The sequence below is a fragment of the Alligator mississippiensis genome, chromosome 4 (genome assembly GCF_030867095.1).
Source record: "Alligator mississippiensis isolate rAllMis1 chromosome 4, rAllMis1, whole genome shotgun sequence".
Taxonomy (NCBI): Eukaryota; Metazoa; Chordata; order Crocodylia; family Alligatoridae; genus Alligator; species Alligator mississippiensis.
Window position 1 is genome coordinate 46,273,514 of NC_081827.1, and position 21,683 is coordinate 46,295,196.

General features: G+C 41.4%; 1 protein-coding gene across 1 annotated transcript in view; it reads right to left on the reverse strand.

Annotated features, from left to right (window-relative positions):
* Nucleotides 1–2,611: 2,611 nt before the first annotated feature.
* KCND2 (potassium voltage-gated channel subfamily D member 2) overlaps nucleotides 2,612–21,683 on the reverse strand; it is a 496,266-nt gene continuing 477,194 nt past the window's right edge. Inside the window, exons 4-7 of the mRNA XM_059725944.1 lie at nucleotides 21,179–21,277; nucleotides 13,870–13,965; nucleotides 9,197–9,444; nucleotides 2,612–6,653 (exon numbers count right to left, since the gene is read on the reverse strand). Of these exons, the coding sequence (XP_059581927.1) occupies nucleotides 6,476–6,653; nucleotides 9,197–9,444; nucleotides 13,870–13,965; nucleotides 21,179–21,277 (621 nt within the window). The 3' untranslated portion in view covers nucleotides 2,612–6,475. The remainder of the gene's footprint in view (nucleotides 6,654–9,196; nucleotides 9,445–13,869; nucleotides 13,966–21,178; nucleotides 21,278–21,683) is intronic.

A 21,683-nucleotide genomic window follows, 5' to 3' on the forward strand; every position in this document is an offset into this window, starting at 1 on the left:
CCTGACCAGTGTCTCTTAGAGGGGGAGGATCACCTCCTTGGCCCTACTTGAGATACACCTGTGGATGCATGATAAGGTCCGGGTAGCCCTGCTGACCGTGACCTCACATTGTCGGCCCATGTTCATCTTGGAGTCAATGATGACTCCAAGATCCCTTTCTGCCTCCGTGCTCTCAAGAAGGGAGTTTCCCATCTTATAAGTGTGCTGCTGGTTACTACTGCCCACGTGCAGCACCCTGCACTTGTCAGTATTGTTATATTATTTTATCTCATAGTTTCATAGTAGCTAGGGTCAGGAGGAACCTGAACAGATTATCTAGCCTGACCCCCTGCCACAGGCAGGAATGAATGGTGGGTTCACAAGACCCCAGACAGGTGATCATATAACCTCTTTTTGAATTTACCCAAGGTAGGGGTGAGGACCACTTCCCTGGGATGTTGGTTCCAGATTCTGGCCACTCTAACTGTAAAATATTGCCTTCTGATCTCTAACCTAAACCTATTCTCCATCGGCTTATTACCATTGTTCCTCGTCACGCCAGGTGGTGCTGGGAAGAAACGGGCTCTACCTATTTGCTGTTGATCTCCCCTGATGAGTTTGTAGGCAGACACCAGGTCCCCCCTCAGCCTCCTCTTGCTGAATCTGAACAGGTTCAGGTCCCTCAGTCTCTCCTTATAGGGCCTGTCCTGCTGCCCTCTCACCAAGCGAGCGGGTATCCTTCCTCTGAACCCTCTCCAGGCTGGCCACATCCCTTTTGAAGTGCGGCATTCAGTACTGGACGCAGTACTCCAATTGCGGCCTGACCAATGTCACATAGAGGGGGAGTATCACCTCTCTGAACCGGCTTGAGATGCACCTTTGGATGCATGACCAAGGTATGGCTGGCCTTGCTGGCTGCGGTCTGGCATTGGCAGCTCATGTTCATCCTGGAGTCAGTAGTGACTCCAAGATCCCTTTCCGCCTCTGTGCTCACAAGAGGCGAACTTCCCAGCCTGTATGTATGCTGTGGATTCCTTCTCCCAAGGTGCAGCACCCTGCATTTGTCTACGTTGAACCGCATCCTATTCTCATCTGCCCACTTTTGTAGTCTGTCTAAATCTAGTTGCAGCCTCTCTCTCCCTTCAAGTGTGTCCACCTCGCCCCACATCTTCGTGTCATCAGCAAACTTGGACAACGTGCTTTCAACCCCCTCGTCCAAGTCCCTGATGAAGATGTTAAACAGTGCGGGCTCGAGGACTGAGCCCTGGGGTACCCCACTGCTCACATCTCGCCAGGTTGAGTACGACCCATCCACCACCACTCTCTGGGTGCACCCCATCAGCCAGTTTTTTACCCATCCAACTGTGTAGGCATCAATGCCAGTGTCACTTAATTTATTGATGAGAATGGGGTGACAGAGAGTGTCAAAGGCCTTCTTAAAGTCTAGAAAGACTACGTCCACTATCTGTGTTACGTCCACTATCTGTTATTAACAAATCCAGTTCCATTTAGTGCTTCCATATAGAAGCTCCCCCTTTAGAAATAAGTTTAAAAACATAGGCATTGAACACGTGACTGACTGGAAAAATAAATAGCCACAAGCTCTTTATTTTTATAGCCAATCTTCTACAGTTCTGTCTCCTACCTATGGGGTCTCCTTTACTATGCAATTTTCACCGTGTAATTTTTTTGTGAAGAAGTCCTCTAGAATATGCTTCTGTTGCAATGATAGTATAAAGAACCCTATAGAACTTAAAAGCTAATGATAATTGAAAAACTTTCAATAGATTTTATGGGGCCATTTTATAGTGAGACAATTATTCTCTATTAAAAAGCTATAACATGGTTTAAACAATCTTGTAGAATGGACTCTCCTTTATATTCTAAGAGCTTTTCAGTAACAGATTACATTAAGAGAATACTCTCTGGGATAGGTAAAATACTACATACACCCAAGGTGTTATGTAAATGATCGATAAGACACAAGCATTTGCATTTCCCTTTAGAAATGATCTGTTGTTATATTACAGAAAAGAATTTTACCTCATCTTATGAATAATATGTGAATAGAGCCAGGTGCCAACCTGAAAATAGCATGGTATCCGGGCAGATTCAGCAGAGCCATAGTTGTCAGGATGTTTCTAAAAAAATTGTCATTCTGAAGGGTGGCTTTTAAAAAGAAAATTATAGATAAAGTTCACATGTTGGCAGTAATTTAATGGCCCCAATTATCTGGTCCAGCTGTGCCCATTCTACTTCTGGCATAAATCAGAGCAGCAAATAGGCTATTCTAATTCATGACAGCTGCCAGCAGTCTCCCAAAGACTATGGCAGCAGTCAGGCACAGAGACACTGTGCCACATATGCCCTATAGCCTAGGCACTACCTGATGTTGGGAGCTCACGCTAGTGGCTTTTTGCCATTAAAGGATCATCTACACAGGAAAACTTCAAAGGGCTATATTGTGTGACTGGAGCTGTGCAAAGGTAGACCCATTGCCTTCAGAATGGCTTAGAACTGCTTAAACTTTGCACTGTAGTACAATAACTGCTTATCGTGCTTGCATTTGCTGGTCTCTGCACCTGGATGGGTTAAAAATGCTCTGTGAATGATAAGGTATTGCAAAACCAGGTTCACCCATTCAAGCATGCAGATGTTTTATTTAAGTATTCCTCAGATGTCCATTTATTCAGCATAATACATATATTATGCTGCCTTCTGAAACACAATATATGAATTTCAAACAAAATTGTCCAAAACAACAACCTTGGTTTTTTTGTATGATACACAGAAATAATTACATTTCATTTACAGTACAGATGCATTTACACAGTCATCAACAGTCATTCACTACCAAAACAGCATTTAAATCACCTAAAACACCAAAAGAATGTTTATTTTTCCAAATTCAGAATAAATTAATAATTTTGCATAAGTGATAGATGGAAATAAGAGACTAGACTGGCATTCTGCGAAAGCTCGACAAATTATTTCTTAAACCGTATTTTAACCATGAGGATAAAAGTAATTGGGGGTGTCATCATTATATAAGTATTGCTGTATTGCATTTTCTTTAGGTCATCTGAACAATGAAATCAAGAGGCCAAATTCTTCAGCCCTGTGCAACCTCAGTGAGGCCAATGAGATTGAACAGGATTTGTAACTCAGTGCAGATCTTGTTCCAAACGGTTTTCAGAAACTGCCACCTTATATTAGTTTCCTGATGAAAGTTGTCAAGAAGCACCATGTGACATAAAGGAGAAGCTGTTGTAGATTGTTAATATCAGGGCAGTTTTCATACAGTAATTGCCTCAACAGAGGCTAGGCACAAAGCCAGTCTTTTAAACAAGTAATTATGAGTAGAAAAAAGAAGCGAGTAAAATCTCTGGGCTAGACTTATTTCAGTCTTACACTACAGTTAAACTAGAGGAACTCTTTTGGCTTCAAAGGATTTACCCCAGTTCTACAAGAGAGCGGAAGAGATGTTCAAAATAATTGACTTCAATAGTTATTGGAGCCATTCAGTGTTGTAAGAGGAGAATTCAGCACCAGTGAGAGATGCTAAAATCTTTACAAGAAATGTACAAGGTCTGATTCCATTTTCAAATAGTGGAATCCTGCTAATTTGCACAAATGAATAGGAAATTCATTGCAATTTAATCCATGTCATGGATAAGTCAACAAATGACATCAAAACAAGAATAATGCATCACAATGTACTGTTTTTCTTTTGTCAGCTGTAATTTAGCTTTAATGTATGATGATAATAACTTATTAGTAAACATACGCTAGCATATTTGGTAGAAATATCAGACCCTATTACAACATCTTGCTGGCCTTCCCTACCTAAATCTGCAGAGTAAGGAGTATCTGGATTAGTGAGGTTCTACTTTCACAGTATACTGCTTCTTAATGTAAATGGTGAGATGATAGTAACTGGTACTGTAGTGTATGAAACGTACAGTATTAACAGTATTTCATTTTTACAGGAGGCAAGGATTTTTGATAGGTGATATTTTTTATTGGACTAACTGCATGTCTGGGATAGATGTAGACAAGTTTCTGGATACTACAGTACCCTTCCTCAGGAGACCTGAGGATGTTGTAGCAGTATTTCTCATGTCTCCTGAGGAAGGGTACTGTAGTACCCAAAAGGAAGCCTTTTTTAACTATTCAGCTGGTCCAATAAAAGAAATCACCCACAAGTCCTTGCCCCCTGCATATTTCCTGGACAATCACAACTATAACATCACTACAACTTAACTGCTTCTGATAATTTTCCCTAATACACCGAGTTTTTTGATTAGTATGTCTAATTTTTTTTTGTATGGAGATGTGCATTGATTTCCACTTACACAGTATTTTTTTGTACATGAACTACTAGGTGCTTCTAGGAGAAAAATCCAGGACACAATCCCAGATATTCCACAGACTTCTGAAACCAGAAATATTCATTATTGGTGATTCTGATTAGTCTATTTGCCATAGCACAGTGCTGCAGGTGGGCAAGTTAGCTGGACACTACCCCCTGAATCAGAAGCAGTATAACCTTGTTCAGGTGGTGCTGTGTTCAAGCTAATTAGCTCTACCTTTTTAGCAGAGCTTGTTATTATAGCCTTGTTCACCTGGCATTGTGCGTGGGCAAATAAGATCTGCTGAGGCAGAGCCCACGGCTGTCTCCCAGACCAAATCAGTGGAGATCTCTTCACACGGTGCCAGGGAGTACGTTCTGTGTCTTCTCGGTAGATACAGCAGGATTCTGTGTGTCACCACACGAATGCTTAGCGTTGAAGAGGGACGACTGCCAACCTGGGACCAATTTTTCAGATTTGGGACCAAAATCCTGTCTCAGAAAATGTTTGGGGACACTGGGAGACAGCCCCACAATTCAGGATGGTTGGATGCTTTATACATAGACAGCATTTTCAAGATGTAAACCTCTTAAGGACATTCTTTTATTCCAGCTAATAAACCTGCTCTTAGGAGAAACCTTAGTGGCGAGAAAATTTAGATTTCCTTAAGAAGTGAAGCACGAGGGCATTATCAACTTGTGAATTCTATCAAAATTGCATCAAAATTCCCACTGAAATCCATTACAATTGTGCAGAATTGGCCCCCAAATCTGTTTTTATCAGTATGTCTCAGGAGAGAAAATATCATTACAATTTATAAAGTCAAAAATAAATGTTAGGATGCAGATTTACAGGTAATGACTATAAGAAGAGTTTCTGTAAACAGTTTTCACTAAATGTCTTCCGATGCTCAACATGTCTAATCCCCTGGATGCTGCAGAATAACAGAGGTTTAGAGATAAGTGTTAGTTTATCACAAAACTGCCTTTGTTTTAGTTTCATTTCAGATGGGATTGGCATTGTAACACTACACTAGTAAAACTATTGTTCAGGAAATACAAAAGTAAGGAGGCGTTTGCAGAACAAAAGACTACGCCAATTCATTAAAATCCTTGAAATTCCAAAGAAGAAAGAAATGTTCAAACAGATAATGTACTGTCACAGAGTACTGGGGACAGAAGGAAGCATGATTGAAAAGTACATTTGTGGTGCACAGTTTTGATTACAAGACCATTTAAGATGTTGCCATAGAGAAAATATTTTCTATTGGTGTAGTTTATAGTCTAGATGAATTCTTATAAAATACCTAAAGAAAAAAAAATCCTGATACCTGATACAACAGGTGTACAATGAATTATTGCAGTTGTAACAGTACCTAGGAAGCCAGAGAAAACGAGAATAAATACTGAACTAACTGAACACCTTGAGTTCACTAATGAGTGTCTGAATAAGAAATACTGCAGTTTTCAAAGGGAAGTTATTTGTACAACTACCATGGAACATTAACAATCAGCTTGTTGTAAGTGCACAGAAATGCCCCTGTCTACAGTAATATTTTTCATGCCTAATTTGAAAAAACAACATAAGTAAACCGAGATCACAGCTCCAAATAATTTCAGCATGCATTATGGTTGTATTTCTTTCAATCAGGACAAACTTATTTCACATGAGCTTTTTCTTTTTTTTTTCTTCTTTTTTTTTCTTTTTTCTCTTTTTTTTTAAACAGTCTTGACAAGTTTATGGTTTAATAACAGCAAAAAAGACATGTTATCAAAATGCTTTTCATTGTTGTTTTGCATTCAGCTGGAACATAATGTCCAACCTTTTTTTAATTTTATTTTTTCTTTAAAAAAGAGCTCTTATGGTAAGAAGAAGAAGCATCAATGGGGGACATTTCATTGTGCTCATAGTTAAGTCAAAATTTTGCTGTGAAACAGTTCAAATGACATGTAAAAACTCCATTTGGTTGCCTGGTTCACATGCCACAGCACTGAAACCCAAATTGTTTCGTTTCCCCTGAACCTCTCGCTCTGTTGTTGCTGTAACCCCTACCAAGGGCGTGTTGCCTTTTCCAGCTTTCTGTTTCTCCAGAACTATTTTTTTTCCTGCTAGAGCTGAGCCTCCAAGCGTCTATTCTACTTGTTTTATAAAGCAGATACTCTGACAATGTTTCCTCCTGAATATTCGGGAGATTGTGGCCTATCATCCCCTTTGGGTGTGGTGACTGGGGGTGTTGGGATGCTGATTATTGCTGTGGTGACATAAGGCTGCTCACAGTTTAGTTTAACGCACTCTTCCACTTTGGCATTTAAACTGGATCGACTAGAGAGAGAGAGAGAGAGAGAGAAAATAATAAAAAAATGTTGATACTGTTGAAAACTTTGAAGTTCCATTACCCCAACTGACCAGCTTAATGCCCATTAAGTTAGTAGGCTGGGGAAACATAAATGTGCTGCAAACAAGGCTTTTTAATTAGCAGGGCATGCAGCTCCGGAAGAAATGTCTGAGCCTCTTAACAGTATCCTAATATTATTTAGCTCACTAGTAATACACAGACTCAAAGAGCTTCATAAAGGAACTTAAAACTGAATTTGCAAAATAAGAATGTGGAAGCTAGCCCAGAGGGACAAAGTCACCTGTTTAAAGTCAAACAGCAGGTCAGTGGCAGCCAGGAGTCTCCCTTGGGTTTCCTGGCTCCCAAAGCTATCCAACAGAACACGTGCGTTCCTTATGACTGATGTAGCATGGCTAGAGCACCCACCACCAATATCCTCTACTACTGAGGGGCTAAAACCAGCAGAGCTTTTTACAGATGGATCCCATTTGTAATTCCCTTGCTGTCTAAAGAGAGAAGTAAGCAAAAATACAGGTCTGGGTAGGCAGGGGAATACAACTGCTGAGTTTTATGAACCCATAAGGCATCTATTGTTTGGAAAGAGACAAAGGAGGCAGGGTTCTTTAGCATGGGGCACTCCTCAACATGGCTATAAGTAACTGGTCACTTGACTGGAACATCATAACTATAAGACTTGAGATGAATACAAATGGTGGCATAGGCTGATAACAAGGAAGGGATAAAATCCCCTTTCCAGCTCCAGGGCTTAGTACAAAGAATTTGCATTATAGCCTCATGAGCTGTAATGGGAGCCAACCTCCTGAGCTTAAAGCTGTGCAGTTGCTCCATTGGCCATGCCCTCGGGGCTTCTTCCACTGGCACACTCCTAAATTGCAGTGCACAAGAGGAAGCAGAGCCCTCCCTCCCCACCTTAACCTTTGTTGCATAGCCTAGATGAGTCACTTAAGCACTCCCACACGTGACCCAAACACTACCTGCTTCTCTCTGATGGGCTCAAACTGCAGAATGCAAGAGGGAAAGGTTTGGGGAGAGATGATGCCAGGACTTGCACAAAATGTGAGAGAGGAATAGTCTCAGTCCGATTCTTATCCCACTAGACCATGTTCCAGGCTCAACATGCTGCGGAGGGGCTGGCTGGGGCACTAGGGTGTGACAATGTGGGGCTAGCCAGCAGGCAGCCCCTGCACTGGAGCACCCATGTGTCCCCACCAGGCCCATCAGTGTGTATACATGCATTGCTGTGCACTAAAGAGCTCCACCATAGGATAGTACTTGTATTTACAAGTACTAATTTATGGCAGAGTAGATTAGTTTCCTGCAGCCTAATAGGGCTATACATGTAGATGCTGAGATTTTACTGCAGAACTAATTAGGCAGCTCTACAGTAAATGTCTTGTGTAGATGTGCCCATTAAGTGTGAGATTTACTCCCACATCCACATCTGTAAATTATTCTTATATGTTTGTGCAATGACTGGAAGGATATGAAAGAAAGTCCCACAGCGCAGAAAGGCTGTATTGAGACAGAATTAAGCCTGAAGGCTGAGGGTGTGGATGCTGTTCCTGCAATGGTCGGGCCACTCCACTGAAGAACAGCAAAAAGAAATGTACCCCACCTGCAATTAAGCTACCTTCTGAGCTGCTCCTGGAAGTGGATTCCCCACCTAACAGTTATTCACAAGTTCACTTAACAAGGCAATCCTTATAGCAACCTATGCTGGAAAAAGATTCTTTTTAAAATGAAAGTATGTAACTCAGCTTCAACATACTTTTACTTTTACATCTAGTAAGACCTTCACAATGTTTTCCAAAGCTGTGCCCATATATGTAAACATTAGAACCAAGGGTTTCGTTTGTGCGGGTGCAGGAAAGTTAAATAAATTCCTTCATACCCTTTTCTCCTGCATTTATTTATATATTTTTAGTAACTCTCCTACTCAGGGAACATGTTTTTCTTATTCACTAGGCATTCATAGAGAGGAATGACATCCTTATGACTAGGGCACTAGCCTGGGACACAGCATATTTGTTTTCAATTCTCAATTCTGCCACAGATTCCCTGAGGGAACTTGGGGAAGTCACAACCTTCCTGTCTCTTTATATTCTGTCTATAAAATGAGACTAGTATTCCTTTTCTCCCACCCCTTGTCTGCCACACATTTGAATTGTAGACTCTTCCAGTAAATATTGTCTCTTAGTATGTTTGTACAGGGCCTACAATAATTGAACCTCAATTTCAGGTGGTGACCCCTAGGTACTACTTCAATATATATAATCTATTACAAGATCTTTTTATTTTTTTTGTGGTTTACATTTTCATTTGTTCAACATTAACCAAACCCCAGTGGAAGACACTGGTGCACAGCCACTAGTATCAGGGTCCCCATTTTTGGGCAAATGATTTATCTTGGCCTGCTCCTTTATCTTACCCACCTGGGCCACAGTCTTACCCTAATGAACAAAGGTTAGTCAAAGAACCACCTCTCAAATCACTGTTAACATTTAAATACCTGTTAGATAAAGGTGTTCGCTCCATACATCTGATCTGGATGGTGCTGAGTTCTTGTACACTTCCTTGACGGCTGCCGGTTACATTGGTGTTTGGGATACGGAATGTCTTTTTATGTCGGCGTGAGCAGCAAGTGCTGGTAACACCTTGTTGAGAAGAGAGAGAAGGACTGTGGCTTGAGGGTCGATTGACTGTGGAAACCTCCATACAGCTTTCTTCATAGGCTTGTTCATCCACAAATTCATGATTCTGGTCCGCAGCAATCCAAAATGTGGCAAAAGCGTATGCACAGAAACACAACCACACAAACACAGTATGATTAGCACTGAGAATATTATTCTGATCAACAACCCCTCCCATATCAGGACATTCTTAAAGGATTAATTTAACATGATCAATGAGTCTGGGAAAGTGAGAGGAGGAAGTCTAGATTACAGTTTTCAATCTGTATCAGCCTGTGCTGAACATATACTAAAACTGTAAATAAAGAGTCAAAATGATCAAACTAGGAAGTTATTGAGTTATCAGAAATACAAAATCATTTATCAGAACTGAAATCCTTATTCAGATGGACGTAATAGGTATAATCCTAACAATAAAAATATAGTGATATTCTGTAGGTTTCTTTTTTTTATTCTACTTCTGTAAATGCTCTAAGTGACATTTGTAAAAGAAAGAAATCCACACTTCTATCCACGCTTTAAATATAGTAAAATAATGTTGATTTTGATTTTGGTACCAGTATGTGATACTCCATTGGATATACATATGAGAAATCATGACTCAAAATGTATTTCAAGATACAGGAATAAAACTATGTTTATCAAAAAGTGAGACAGAAGCTAAAAAAAATACCAAACATTCCATAGACAAGTTATCTTGGCTAAACATCATGGATCAGTTTATTTTAATCAGTTTAGAAAATAAAAACTTAAATTTAATAAAATTAGTCTTTATTCATAGGAACTTTACTTAGACAGCAAGGTATAGGCTGATCATGATCAGTGTCACAGAAAATCCAAATAATACCCATTTTTACTTTGATTCATTTTGATTCACTCTGATACAGATTTCAAATCTGTATTCATAATATTATCATATTCTGTTTCTCACTGTTTCAAGAAGAGTGACTTGGTGTCTCAGTTTTCAACAAAAGCAACATATATGCAATAAAAATGCATGCAATAGTCTTAAGGTAGCAGCCAAGACTAAATGGAAACAAGATGCTGTACACCGAGACAGTTGCTGTTTTCACATTTGCAGCTATTGGTGGAAAAACTGTTTATTTTGAAAATGGTTTGGGAAGCATATTCTGGGTTGCCTTAGAGGCTATGCAATTCCAGTTACTTCATTACTGTTGGTTCTCTGCATTTTCATTTTCAGTTTTAGGCAAACTAATTTTCTTTCCTAAAAAAATGATCTACTAATACAGAATATCATTCAGATACCCAGAAATACTCTATATATATTCATGGTTTCCAAAAGATATATAGTATAGCTAGAAGAAGGTAAGTACATTTCATAATTTATGAGAAAACACAAATAGCCATTTAAATTTGTTACTACTGTACTAACATTGCTAAATATTTGCTACAAATTGAACTGTCTTCTCCAACATGCTACTGCTGTTTGCTTTCCTTCAGACTCACTTTGATAATCAGGTGTCATTTCATGTGGAAGGAAGTAGTGTAATGATTTCAAATGATACAGGGAGGAAAATACTATCTGTGTAACTTGCTGGAAAATTGATTCAAGGGCACACATCATTTATAAACAAGACTTTAAATATGATTACAGCCTGGCTACAGAATGCAGAAAGAGAATTACTTAATAGTCATCTTTAGCTTCTATATAGTGGCTTCCAGTATGTTTGCCAAGAACTCTGTCAGTTTTTTCAAATTGAAAACAATTTTGTGCTTCCTAAAACTATTGCAGAGCTACCAAATAGAATTCAATTAGTGGGCTCTATTGAAGAGAGATGCTGAGCAAACTTTTAATTCAGACTGGTAATATTTTGAAATTATAATAATTACTCAATTTAATATTCAATTATACTTGTCAAAAATATCAAAAGTTAAAAAGTCCAGAGTTCTTCTTTGGATGCTTAACTAACCATCTGTATATCAGATAAACAGATATCCTACAAAATATACAACTCTTGGCATTAGAAATACAGTTTTGGAAAGGAAAGCTACGGACCATAACATGACACCAAGTGCACTTCTTAGAAGAGATGAAAAGAGAAGAAATTGTATTGCAATGGGCTAAAATGCTAGCAATGAAGAGGAACCTCAAGCCCTTAAATTCCAAAGATGTTTCTTTGCATGAAACTGGCTCTGACTTCTGCTGTAGAGGCTTAAAAGGATTGGGGAACACTTATCAGTAGATGAGGACATCCAAAAGAGAGGCTTTCCTCTTACTTTTAGGGAAGGCATAAGCTGGTCATGTGAGTCATATAACAGACTGTATATCTGGGACCCAGAAAAGCAGAGATGTGCCAATGTGGGTGAAAAAGCGAGCAAAATTATATGCATATTCTATAAATCACGATCCAGCTTCTACATTTTTGAATAGTCAACAACATGTTAAAAAAGAAATGGAATATGTTCAAGGTTTCCACCATGAATAATTAGAGGAGTTGGGAAAACTTCAGGGTTGGATCTATGTCTCAAAGTCAATGGCAGTCTTTTTATTGACTTGTATGACAGTTCAACCAGGCCTGGAGTTATGGTTAGAGTTTGGAAATGTGTTTGTAAAAAATTCATCTGCAAAGTGATTTCTAAAGCAAACCACCCCAGATGAGTTCTACTACAGTTTGCCTCAAAAGCACTCCAAAGGAATTGAATTACAATAAAACAGATAGGTTGACTACACACTATCTTGTCAAGTGAACCACTTTTTAATGTTTATATAAAGCCAGACATTCTGTGCTATTCTTCCCTAATGCTTACATCAGATATGAATATTAAAAAAGACAGCATGTAAAAAACATAAGCACCTGTGAGATGACACATCAGTATCTAAATGACAGATAACAACTGGAGCATTTTAATTACAAGGAAATGCTGTGGAAATAAAAATACAAGTTATATACATGTATAATTTTATATTTATTTTAAACAGCTAGACACATCTTAACATGTATTTTGGGGGGGCTGGTGGTGACAGCTCAGTAGAAATGTTACTGGAAAGCCAGCAGTTCTTTGACTCGCACACAGAAAAAGCTTGATTCTCCATCATTGTGATTCCATCACTATCAGGGGTATTAATAACTGTAAGGGTGAAATTTAACAGGAATTGTTAAATTTTGTAATGATGTGACCTGGTGCATGTGCAAAGACAGAAAATCTCTGATTTTTTTTCCTCCTGTAATGCACCTCATATACATAGTTTGGAACATAACAGCCACAGAGATGAGCTCAAATCACAAGATTCAAATTACAATTCAGATTTTCAGCAGCTAAAATTTGACTCATCTCTGTCTTAAGACAGTTGTCAAGAAATGGAAAGAACAGCACAGTCCACACTGATGGTCACTACCACAGACTTTGTTAGGGGTAGCTAGTTCTTACAAATTGGAGGTAAACTTATAAATGGTACCTTCGTGGCTGTCGAACAGCTTATTGATAAGCTGGGATCATCCACAACATAAGATAGACCCTACATGGCAATAGGGTCAAAGGAAAAAAAAACAAACACAAGGACAAAAGTAGATTATTTTAGTAATCTCCAACACAAAGTCATTAAATATACAACCATTAAATTCAATATAATTATTCTTCCTGTAGCTAACTTCCTGAGAAATGATAAACAGGAAGTGATGCCAGAAAAGTAATGTTTAATGTTGTAAAACTAGACATTTACTGGCCAGAATTGTCTGTGTGAACAAGACTGAAGCTTGTAACAGTTACGGGATCATAAATTATATTTTAATTTAACAGTCATAATTATTGTGTAGTTTTTTAGATAATACCCAGTGAAAAGAAGACAATGTGTGATTATCAGCCTTTGTAACTGCTTGGAAGTGTTTAATCAATACAGATGTATATTGCTGTTTATGAATTATCTAGCCAGTTCCTAGAAAGGGGGTTGGTGCTTGAGCTGAAACCAAGAAAAAACTCTGTTCCTCTGTACTTTCATGTAAGGACAACATTTAAAACTAAGATGCTGAGGGTTTTTCTCTTGCTGTCACTCAAATTAAAGTTGTGCTTGCATTGCAGGACATGTCCAGCATCTCATAGGATTGGTCCTGAGGATCCAACTATTCAGCCATTCCTTGGGCAAGAACTTGCATTGACTGAACTGGGAGATTTACACGAGTAAGGACTGCAAGACTGTACTGCAGAAAAGAGTGTAAATGTGCACATATAAGACTAACCTTGTGTTTATAGATATATAAAAAAAAACTCAGATCCTCAGCTGGTGTAAGTTGGGCTTTCCTGAAGTCAGTGTCCTCACACCCAGAAGAGAATCTGACCAAATATTTTGGCAAATTATTAGGTATATTGCATGTAAATAAAATATAAATGTTTAAATATAAACACAAACTATAGTAGCCCTTGATCCTGGTTAATGACTGCAATGTGACTGATCATTAATTAGAAGAAAGAAGCCACTGCAACCCCTCATATTTATATTATAGTTTATGGGAAAACATTGTTTCCTTTTTCTTACCGTGGTTTTTTCCAGACAGTGGAGCAGGTGGTGATGCTGTGTTTCAAAGCAAGAGCCAGATTTGCTAACAAAGGCCTGTTCTTCTTCACTGGAGAACTGTTAATACATAGAATTGCGTATTACTCGTATTTGTGAACAAGAAGTCCTTTATCCACATGTTTGATCAGAACGGACCTGGGCTATATCCTGCAACATATCTGCAGAGCTTTATCAGTGTAAAGCATCATAGTGGGCATACCTGCACGTGCATTTATGCTGGTTTAAATTTACTGCGCAGTAAATGGGAATAGGCTGGCATTTACACATGCAGGCATTAAAGAACATTGACACTGTGCGTGGACAGACTGACTTGAAACTAAAGTTAGTCCCATGTTAGTCCACACACACAGTGTTACTGTGCAGTAAGGCATCTTACACAGTGTGTTAAAGGGCAGCAACTTAATCGGGTGTAAATGTGATACCTGCATCATGCGGATATCAAATTTACACTCAAGTCAGCATAAGTCGCTATATTTACTGCACAGCACGGACATAAATGTGTAGATACGCATGTGTACCATGCAGTAATTTTGGCTACTGTGCAGTAAATGTGCACATGTAGACATAAGTGCACATGCGCCCAGTATGACATAATTTAGTTTGGGCAGGCTTTTTGGTATAGGCTTCAAAAATATTTTCTCACCCTTTCTGAAGGTTTGCATCTTAAACATGTTGGCTAAGTACAGACATTCAAAAAGCCTGAGGAAGAATTGATTTAAGTTACACAGTTTTTTCTGTAAGCAGCATAGTTTAGATTGGTGGAACCCGGTCTAATATTTGCATTCCTCCCCCACCAAAGGGCAAATATGTGTTCTGTTCATTACTGTTTTTAAACTAGATGGTGTGTGCCAAACTTCTGTTCTGTTACAAGTATAGACCATTTTCTGATCACTTATACCAGTAAAACTGTAATGCCTGTACCTGGGCTTTGTGCATTGTTGTGAAGCATACTGTACTTCCGCAGTTAGTTAAAATATATAGTTAAAGTGTGTATGTGTGCAATAATATATAACTAATACATATGTTAAAATATATAGTTAAATAGTACAAGCTGCAGATGCAAACATCATGTAAGGTTATGAATGTAAAATCAGCACATATTTAAAACTGTAATATATCTAACTGACAGTAAAAGAATTTTCCCCAGACATGTGCCTTTTTTGAAGAGAAATTACATATAACTTGCTTGTTTCCTCTTGGGGATTGCTTCATAATGCGAAGAATTTGTGGTATTACACTTCACACAAAAATATCATGTCACTCTTCCCAATCTGCTGAGGTTAGAAAGCATACAGCAAACAATATAAGCATTTACAAGATTTAAGTGGAAAATATCCATTGATTTTATTAATCATTTTAATAATTATTCAATGGAGGGAAGTAAACTGAACTTGGATAAATATGGGGATATGTCAAGGTTAGCATTGGACATGAAGGTGGATGCCAACTGTCCTAGATTATGGGAGGTATGAAATCCATCTTGGAATGTAGTTATCCTGGCCTTGTTAAAATGGTATTTCTCAGGTAGGTCTGTCCCATAAAGACTGCACCTTTTTCTGGTTTATTTCAGGGTTCATACAAGTGTTCAAATGAACTGGTCTAAGCTTCATGGTTTAGTCTGAGTGGCGTAAACCCTTATTGATAGAGCACCATGCAAGCATTCAGGGGAGGAAGCACGCAGGGACTTTGTGCTGGTGACAGTCTCCCAGAAATTGCTGAGAGTAACTGAACACGCAAGCCAACCCTGATTTGGTTGGCTGCCACTGGGAACACTCCTTCCAGGGAACTTCTGCCCATAGTAACTCTTTCCTTCTTCCCTCCGTGCTCAGTGGCTCCCAGGGAGAGACCCTGAGTGTGAGTCCTCTCTTGTTACTTGCAAGTGCATCATTTTCTCTGCTCTTATCCTGCTATGGATCCCTGTCGCTTGCACATAATTCTTCTTGTTGCCCTGTGCAACTCTTACTGGAGGCTGTGACACAGTACATGTGTCAGTGTACAGATAACCTGGGAGATAATCATGCCAGCACACATCTTTCAGCCTAGAACAAGGCACCTAGTTCCTACATGGGGTCTCTTACTGTACTCTAAGTCTATGGCCACCAAGTGCCCTGGAATTGGCCAACTACTTCCACCTGGCTGACAAAACCAAGGCCTTCCCTAGATGCCACTGACTCTGGGGTGCAATGGCAGCACTTCCAGACCACTGAATGGTGATTTGGGGCCAGCAACAACTAATGGGAGCATATCATCCTGGGCATCTGGGATGATGAACAGGGGCTACAGAACTTCATGGACATCATTGCTGAGCTGGCCCCCTGCACTGAGTGGCAGGACATCAGCCTAAGCCCATCCCTGACTCCAAAAAAGCATGTCACCATCACCATCTGGAAGCTCACCACCCCTGACAATCTCTGGTACTTCACCAACCAGTTTGGCATGGGCAAGTCCGTGGCCAAAATGATGTTCTGGGAGGTGTGTGGGGTTCATCTAGGACATGTTGGTAAACAGCTTCATCTACCTTGTCAACCTTTGGGAGGTAATTTCTGGCTTCTGCCCTGATGGACTTCTCCAACTGTGCCTGCCCCAAGGTGGTTTGGAGTTCATCAATTGCAAGGGGAGTTTTGTCATGTTGCAGTGCATCATCAGCCAGTATGGCCACTTCACCCACATCTTTGCCAGCTGAGCGGGCAGTTCCCACAATGCCATCCCCCTCCAAATGGTGAAGAGTAGATGCCACACCTCCAGAACACCCAGCAGCAAATTTGGTGGAGTTCTCATCTGACCTCTCATCACTGGGGACCAGGCCTATGCCCTCCTTCCCTGGCTCATGTAGTCTTGTACAGGGCACCTGTACCACAAGCAAGAATACTTTCACTGCTGCCTCAGCAGGTATAGCATAAGAATATAAGAACTGCCATTTACTGGGTCAGACCATAGGCCAACTTGACCAGTATCTTTTGTCACACAGTGGCGGAGAATGGATGCTGAAAGGGAGAGTGAACTGGGTATAATCAGGGTTTTTTCCACAGTTGCTTTCACTTGCAGCCTTCAGCATTTAAGGGCTAGAAGCTCTGATTCAGAGGCTGTGTCATGCCTTATTGCTACTGCTTGAGTTCTGCAGAACATCTGTAAGGTCAGGCAGGAAGTCTTAAGCAAGACTTAGGCAGAGGAGGCACAGCATGCCAACAAAACACAGTGCACCAAGACAGTGTAGCACTCAGGGGCAAGCTATAGTGTGCCCTTCCCAGAACATGCATTACTAAAACAGGCCAACTGGCAGAGATTCCAGGTCAGGGAAACCCTGATGGATTATCTCCCAGGCCACCCAGATGGGAGGTGGTCCCTAGAGTAGGGCCTAAGGGCCTTTGGAGGTGAGAAGCCCCAAGCCACTGAGCCTCAGCCTTGGGAAGTGGGTGCTAGACCACCAGAGGGGTGCTATGTGTCCTCCCAGGAATAGAGGGAGGAGGGGGGAATGTGCTTTCCTGGAAGGGACCTTGACCATTCAGTACAGTGACTGGTTCAGTATGGAGTCAGAGCTGCTTTGCAGCCACAGACTTTGCAATGTCATTAAGGACTGAACAGCCAAGTGACACGTGCAAACTTCACCAGGATCCCAACCTTGGAACAACCTTGCTTTAGTACAGTCCAGCTGTGTTTGCTTTCTCTTGTGGAACTTCTGCTTCTTCCATAGCAAAGCCAGGTGGGGGGGGGAATAACCCTTTCTGGTCTCTGATTTACAACAATGCCAACAGTTCTTATCACTTTGTCTTTTCACATGTCCCTGACTTGGCCTTTCTATATGCCATCTATCTCTGTAGTATGGCATGGTGTGGCGTGCAGAATGCTAACACCTACTACTGCCCATAGTCTTTGCCTGATGAATAAATAAACTATTTTGGTCATTTTTTCAGGGCACAATGGGGGATGCAGGATCCTTCAGTCATCTGCCTTCTACGAGGGTGCTTGGAACAGCTGTGTAATTAGGGTTCAGCCAGGGAGCAACAGGGAGCAGAATTCACTGAAGCTCAGGGGAAAGGTAAATGGAGGAGGAGGTCTTGGTTCCCACCAACGTGGAAGGGGAGGCAGGGTAGAGGGGGTGTTGATGTTGTCCCAGTGTTGGGGGTGGGATTTACCAGCTCTTCTCAGTAAATGAAAATGGCCTTGAGGGAAACTCAGGGTGATGTGACTAAGCTGGATTTGTTTTCAAATTTGTTCACGGATGGGGTGCAAAATGTTCAAGGATGTGGGCTGGACATCTCAGGTCGCTGACAGAGAAAATGGGGGAGCAGTGGTGCAATCTAGCTAGTGTAGAATCAATGGTTAACCAGTTAGCTCCTTGGGCCAGTTGCTTTGTCCAGAGAGGGTGGAAACATAATACTGTCTATCACTCCCTCTATCCACACACTGGATATTCTCTTCAGGGCTTTGGGCAGCAGCAGGATGGTTGGGGGTTCTGACCATGAAGATACTCAGTAGTGGCCACTTGCCACCATGGAATAGGAAGGAGGAGGACTACAGCTGGTGAGGCCCCATTGACTTGCTACCACCTTGCTCTCATCAATGGATAGTGATGACACTCTGTCCCTGCCCCAAGAGGATGTGGGGTTCCCTCTTCACTCAGGTCCCCATCATGTCTGTGCAGTGCAATGTTAATCCTGCACCTCCCTGGGCAGCAGGTTCTGCCTCAGCACCATCAGGATCAGTACTGGGATTGGGAGGAGAGGTGGGTGCTGTTTGTGTCCCCACACAACTGAGCATGGGAGGGGGTGCTCTGTGGTTCCCTGCACCGTAACCAGGAGGCCTGACATTCAGTCTCTGCATCAGTAGCAGGGACCCTGAGGCACTGTCAGAAGAAGGGGACCAGAACACCCTTGACCCTGACATGGGAAATGCAGTCTCTGGGCATTAACTTCCCCTACATTCAGTGATCTGTTGGGGACCAGGTGCTTGTCCCAAGGCCACCTGAGATGTGGTTGGCACAACATTGGTGTTCATGTCCTATGTTTTGATCACTGTGCTGTCAGAGCTGTTGCCTGGGTCCTGCCTTGGTGCCCATGGCCCTGCCATTGAAGAACAGGTTGAGGGAAGAACTGAGATCCAGCTCCAGGTGCAGTGTACCTTCTGGTTCCCCTGTGTTCACTGGGGAGCTGCTGCTGTGCATCCAGTCCCCCCTTTTTTCCAGGGCCACCCTGCACTGCCTGCTGCAGTTCTCCTTTCACCAGCTGCAACTTTCCAGTGGTGGCATAGGTATGCAGACAGCCCTATCGCTTGTGAAGATGCAGGATAGCTCCTTATGGAAGAGCATGGTGTGCCTCCAGAGGTCTGATTGGTGTGAGTCTACTTGAAGCTGGTCACCATCCATTTGGTTTTGACCCTGCACTGTGACCAGTTCTGGTCATGTCCCCATGCTCTCATCTCTGTGGCAATCTGCTTGTAAAACTCCTTGCTGCAGTGCATGCTGTGGAGCTGCTCCTGGGTCTCCTCCTCACCCCCAAAGGCAATGAGATACCCCATTTCCTCTACCCCATTTCCTCATTGGTACAGTTCTGCCCTCAGCTGTAGGTAAGGGAGAAAGATGGGGTGGGCTCTGCCATGGACTTTGGTGGTACTCCTGGGATCTGGGTGTCTGTGGGTGGATCTGGATATCACAGGATGGGTGAAAATCTGGCTGAGATCCTGGATGTAGGTTGGGGTGGGTGGTTGTGGGTCTTGGTACGTGACTTCCTCTGACTCCAAATGGTTCAGGCCCAAGTGTCTCCCCACTCTGAAGTGATCAGAGCATAGCTGGCCATGTCTCCTCAAACCCCAAGTTTTGAGGGGCATCCCCTTGCTGTCAACAACTCTGCTAGCAATGCCCACTATGCCTTGGACTAACGTGACTCAGGTATTTGTTGGCAATGGCCAGGCTGGCCAGGCTCCTCAAAGCCCTGAATTTGTCAGGGTCACCTTTCTATACATGTCTATATGCCCCTTATCCCAGATATGAAATGCCAGAACTGGTTCACATATGTAGAGGTGGGTCCATGCTGGGGCCTGTGCCATGAGGTGTTCAGGTGTAAATCTTCATTTCTGGAATTTGGGGTCTGTGTCATAGTCATAGGGTCCTGGGTTTATGGTTCTGTATAAATCTTGTTTTTTTTTGGTCTGTGTATTTGGTTCTGCATGTGGATCCTAGGGTGTTTTTTTCTGTTTATGTCTTCTAAGAGGCCTCGAGGCCAGGTCCAGAGCACACTTAACACAGATATACAGGACTGGGAACTCTACAGAAAGCTCTTGTAGCTACCAATCATTATGGATTTGTTAAACAATCATTGGTTAAAAACAATAACTCTGGCAGCCATGACTAGAACTCAGGACTCCCCACTCCTAGGGAGGTCTGTAATCACTAGGCTAAAGAGATGAAGCCACCTCTTATTTGCCCTCTCTCTGCCCCCATGTCTTTGTTGCTCATGCGTGTCCTATGGGCAAGATTTAACAAGAAGATGGGGAATATACTCACATAGTCTATTTTATAGGCTGGTGGTGAAAGGACTACCTTAGGAAGTGGGAGATGTGGGTTTGAGTCCTCTCAGGGGGGTTCTAAATCCAGGTCTTCCATTTCCTGGACGAGCGCTCTTGAAAAAAAGGTGGGTGCCATTGGCCATAAGCAGAACTGAATTCTGTCAGTGTGTGTCAGTGTCAGGTGTGCTTGGAACAGGGCTAACAGATTGGGTCCCTCTGTGGACTTAGGGGCTTCCCCAGGCTGCTTATGCTGGAGTTAGGTGCCCATCTAATCAAACTGTATTGCTTCTAAGCAAGGCCAGAAATCAAGTCTAGGCACTCGAGGTATTCTGCAGTCTAAAATGGAGGTACCTCCCAAACCTAAGTGCCCATTAAGTTTTGTGGCTTGTGGAGAACTACCAAACTGGATCTCTTTTTGGAATTTAGATGCCTGAATACCACCTCAAATTCTGCTAAAGTTCTGTTACACATTTACAGTATCAGACCGGATTGGGCGCTGAGTCCTTTATTGGATCTAGTAAAAGTTTAGGATATGTTTGAACCCAGGGGTTTTGTCCAGCTCTTTTCCTCAGTATGTTACAGAGAGTCACAAATCCTGTAATCTTCCTCAAGCAATAATAATTGTTCAATTTATCCTTCCTTAATCTATTTCTAAAGGGTAATATTACTTACAGAGTGAGATTGGCTTTTCTTGATGACAGATAGAATACACTACTGCTACACTATTATTAAGCAGATATTCTGGAGGTGGAGTACATAAATACATTACCTGCTGCAGCTGCTTACTCAGTAAGCCATTTCGTTTGCTCTGCATGTAAGCATTAGCGCTCCCACTCTTTGCTGCACGAATTCTGGCAAGCCTGGCTTTCTGCATAAAGGAAACAAAAGAAAGAAACAGTGCCATTTCTGTTTGTATTCATTATTCTATTTATACAAACAGCTAATTGGAGTCAGTCATTTATGAATACTAATGTCATAATTACTGAAGGGTTGCTTTACACTGGTCATTCAGGTGCAGCAAATCAAGAGAATTTTCCCATTTAAAATGCAAATTATCTGGAAGTTTTTGTTTGTTTGCATGCATTAACTAAGAAGAATGATTCTGGAGAAGTGGCTATACATATTTTTGCAACATTAGCAAGTTATTTTCCCATTTACTGTGCCTGTGTTTATGTCATTTCTTCTGCCTTATGGTTCAGAAATATTGCTTCCATCTCAGTTTACTCCAATCCTGTGCCTTCAGTTAAAAGTTCCTTGAAAGGAAGGGCAATGAT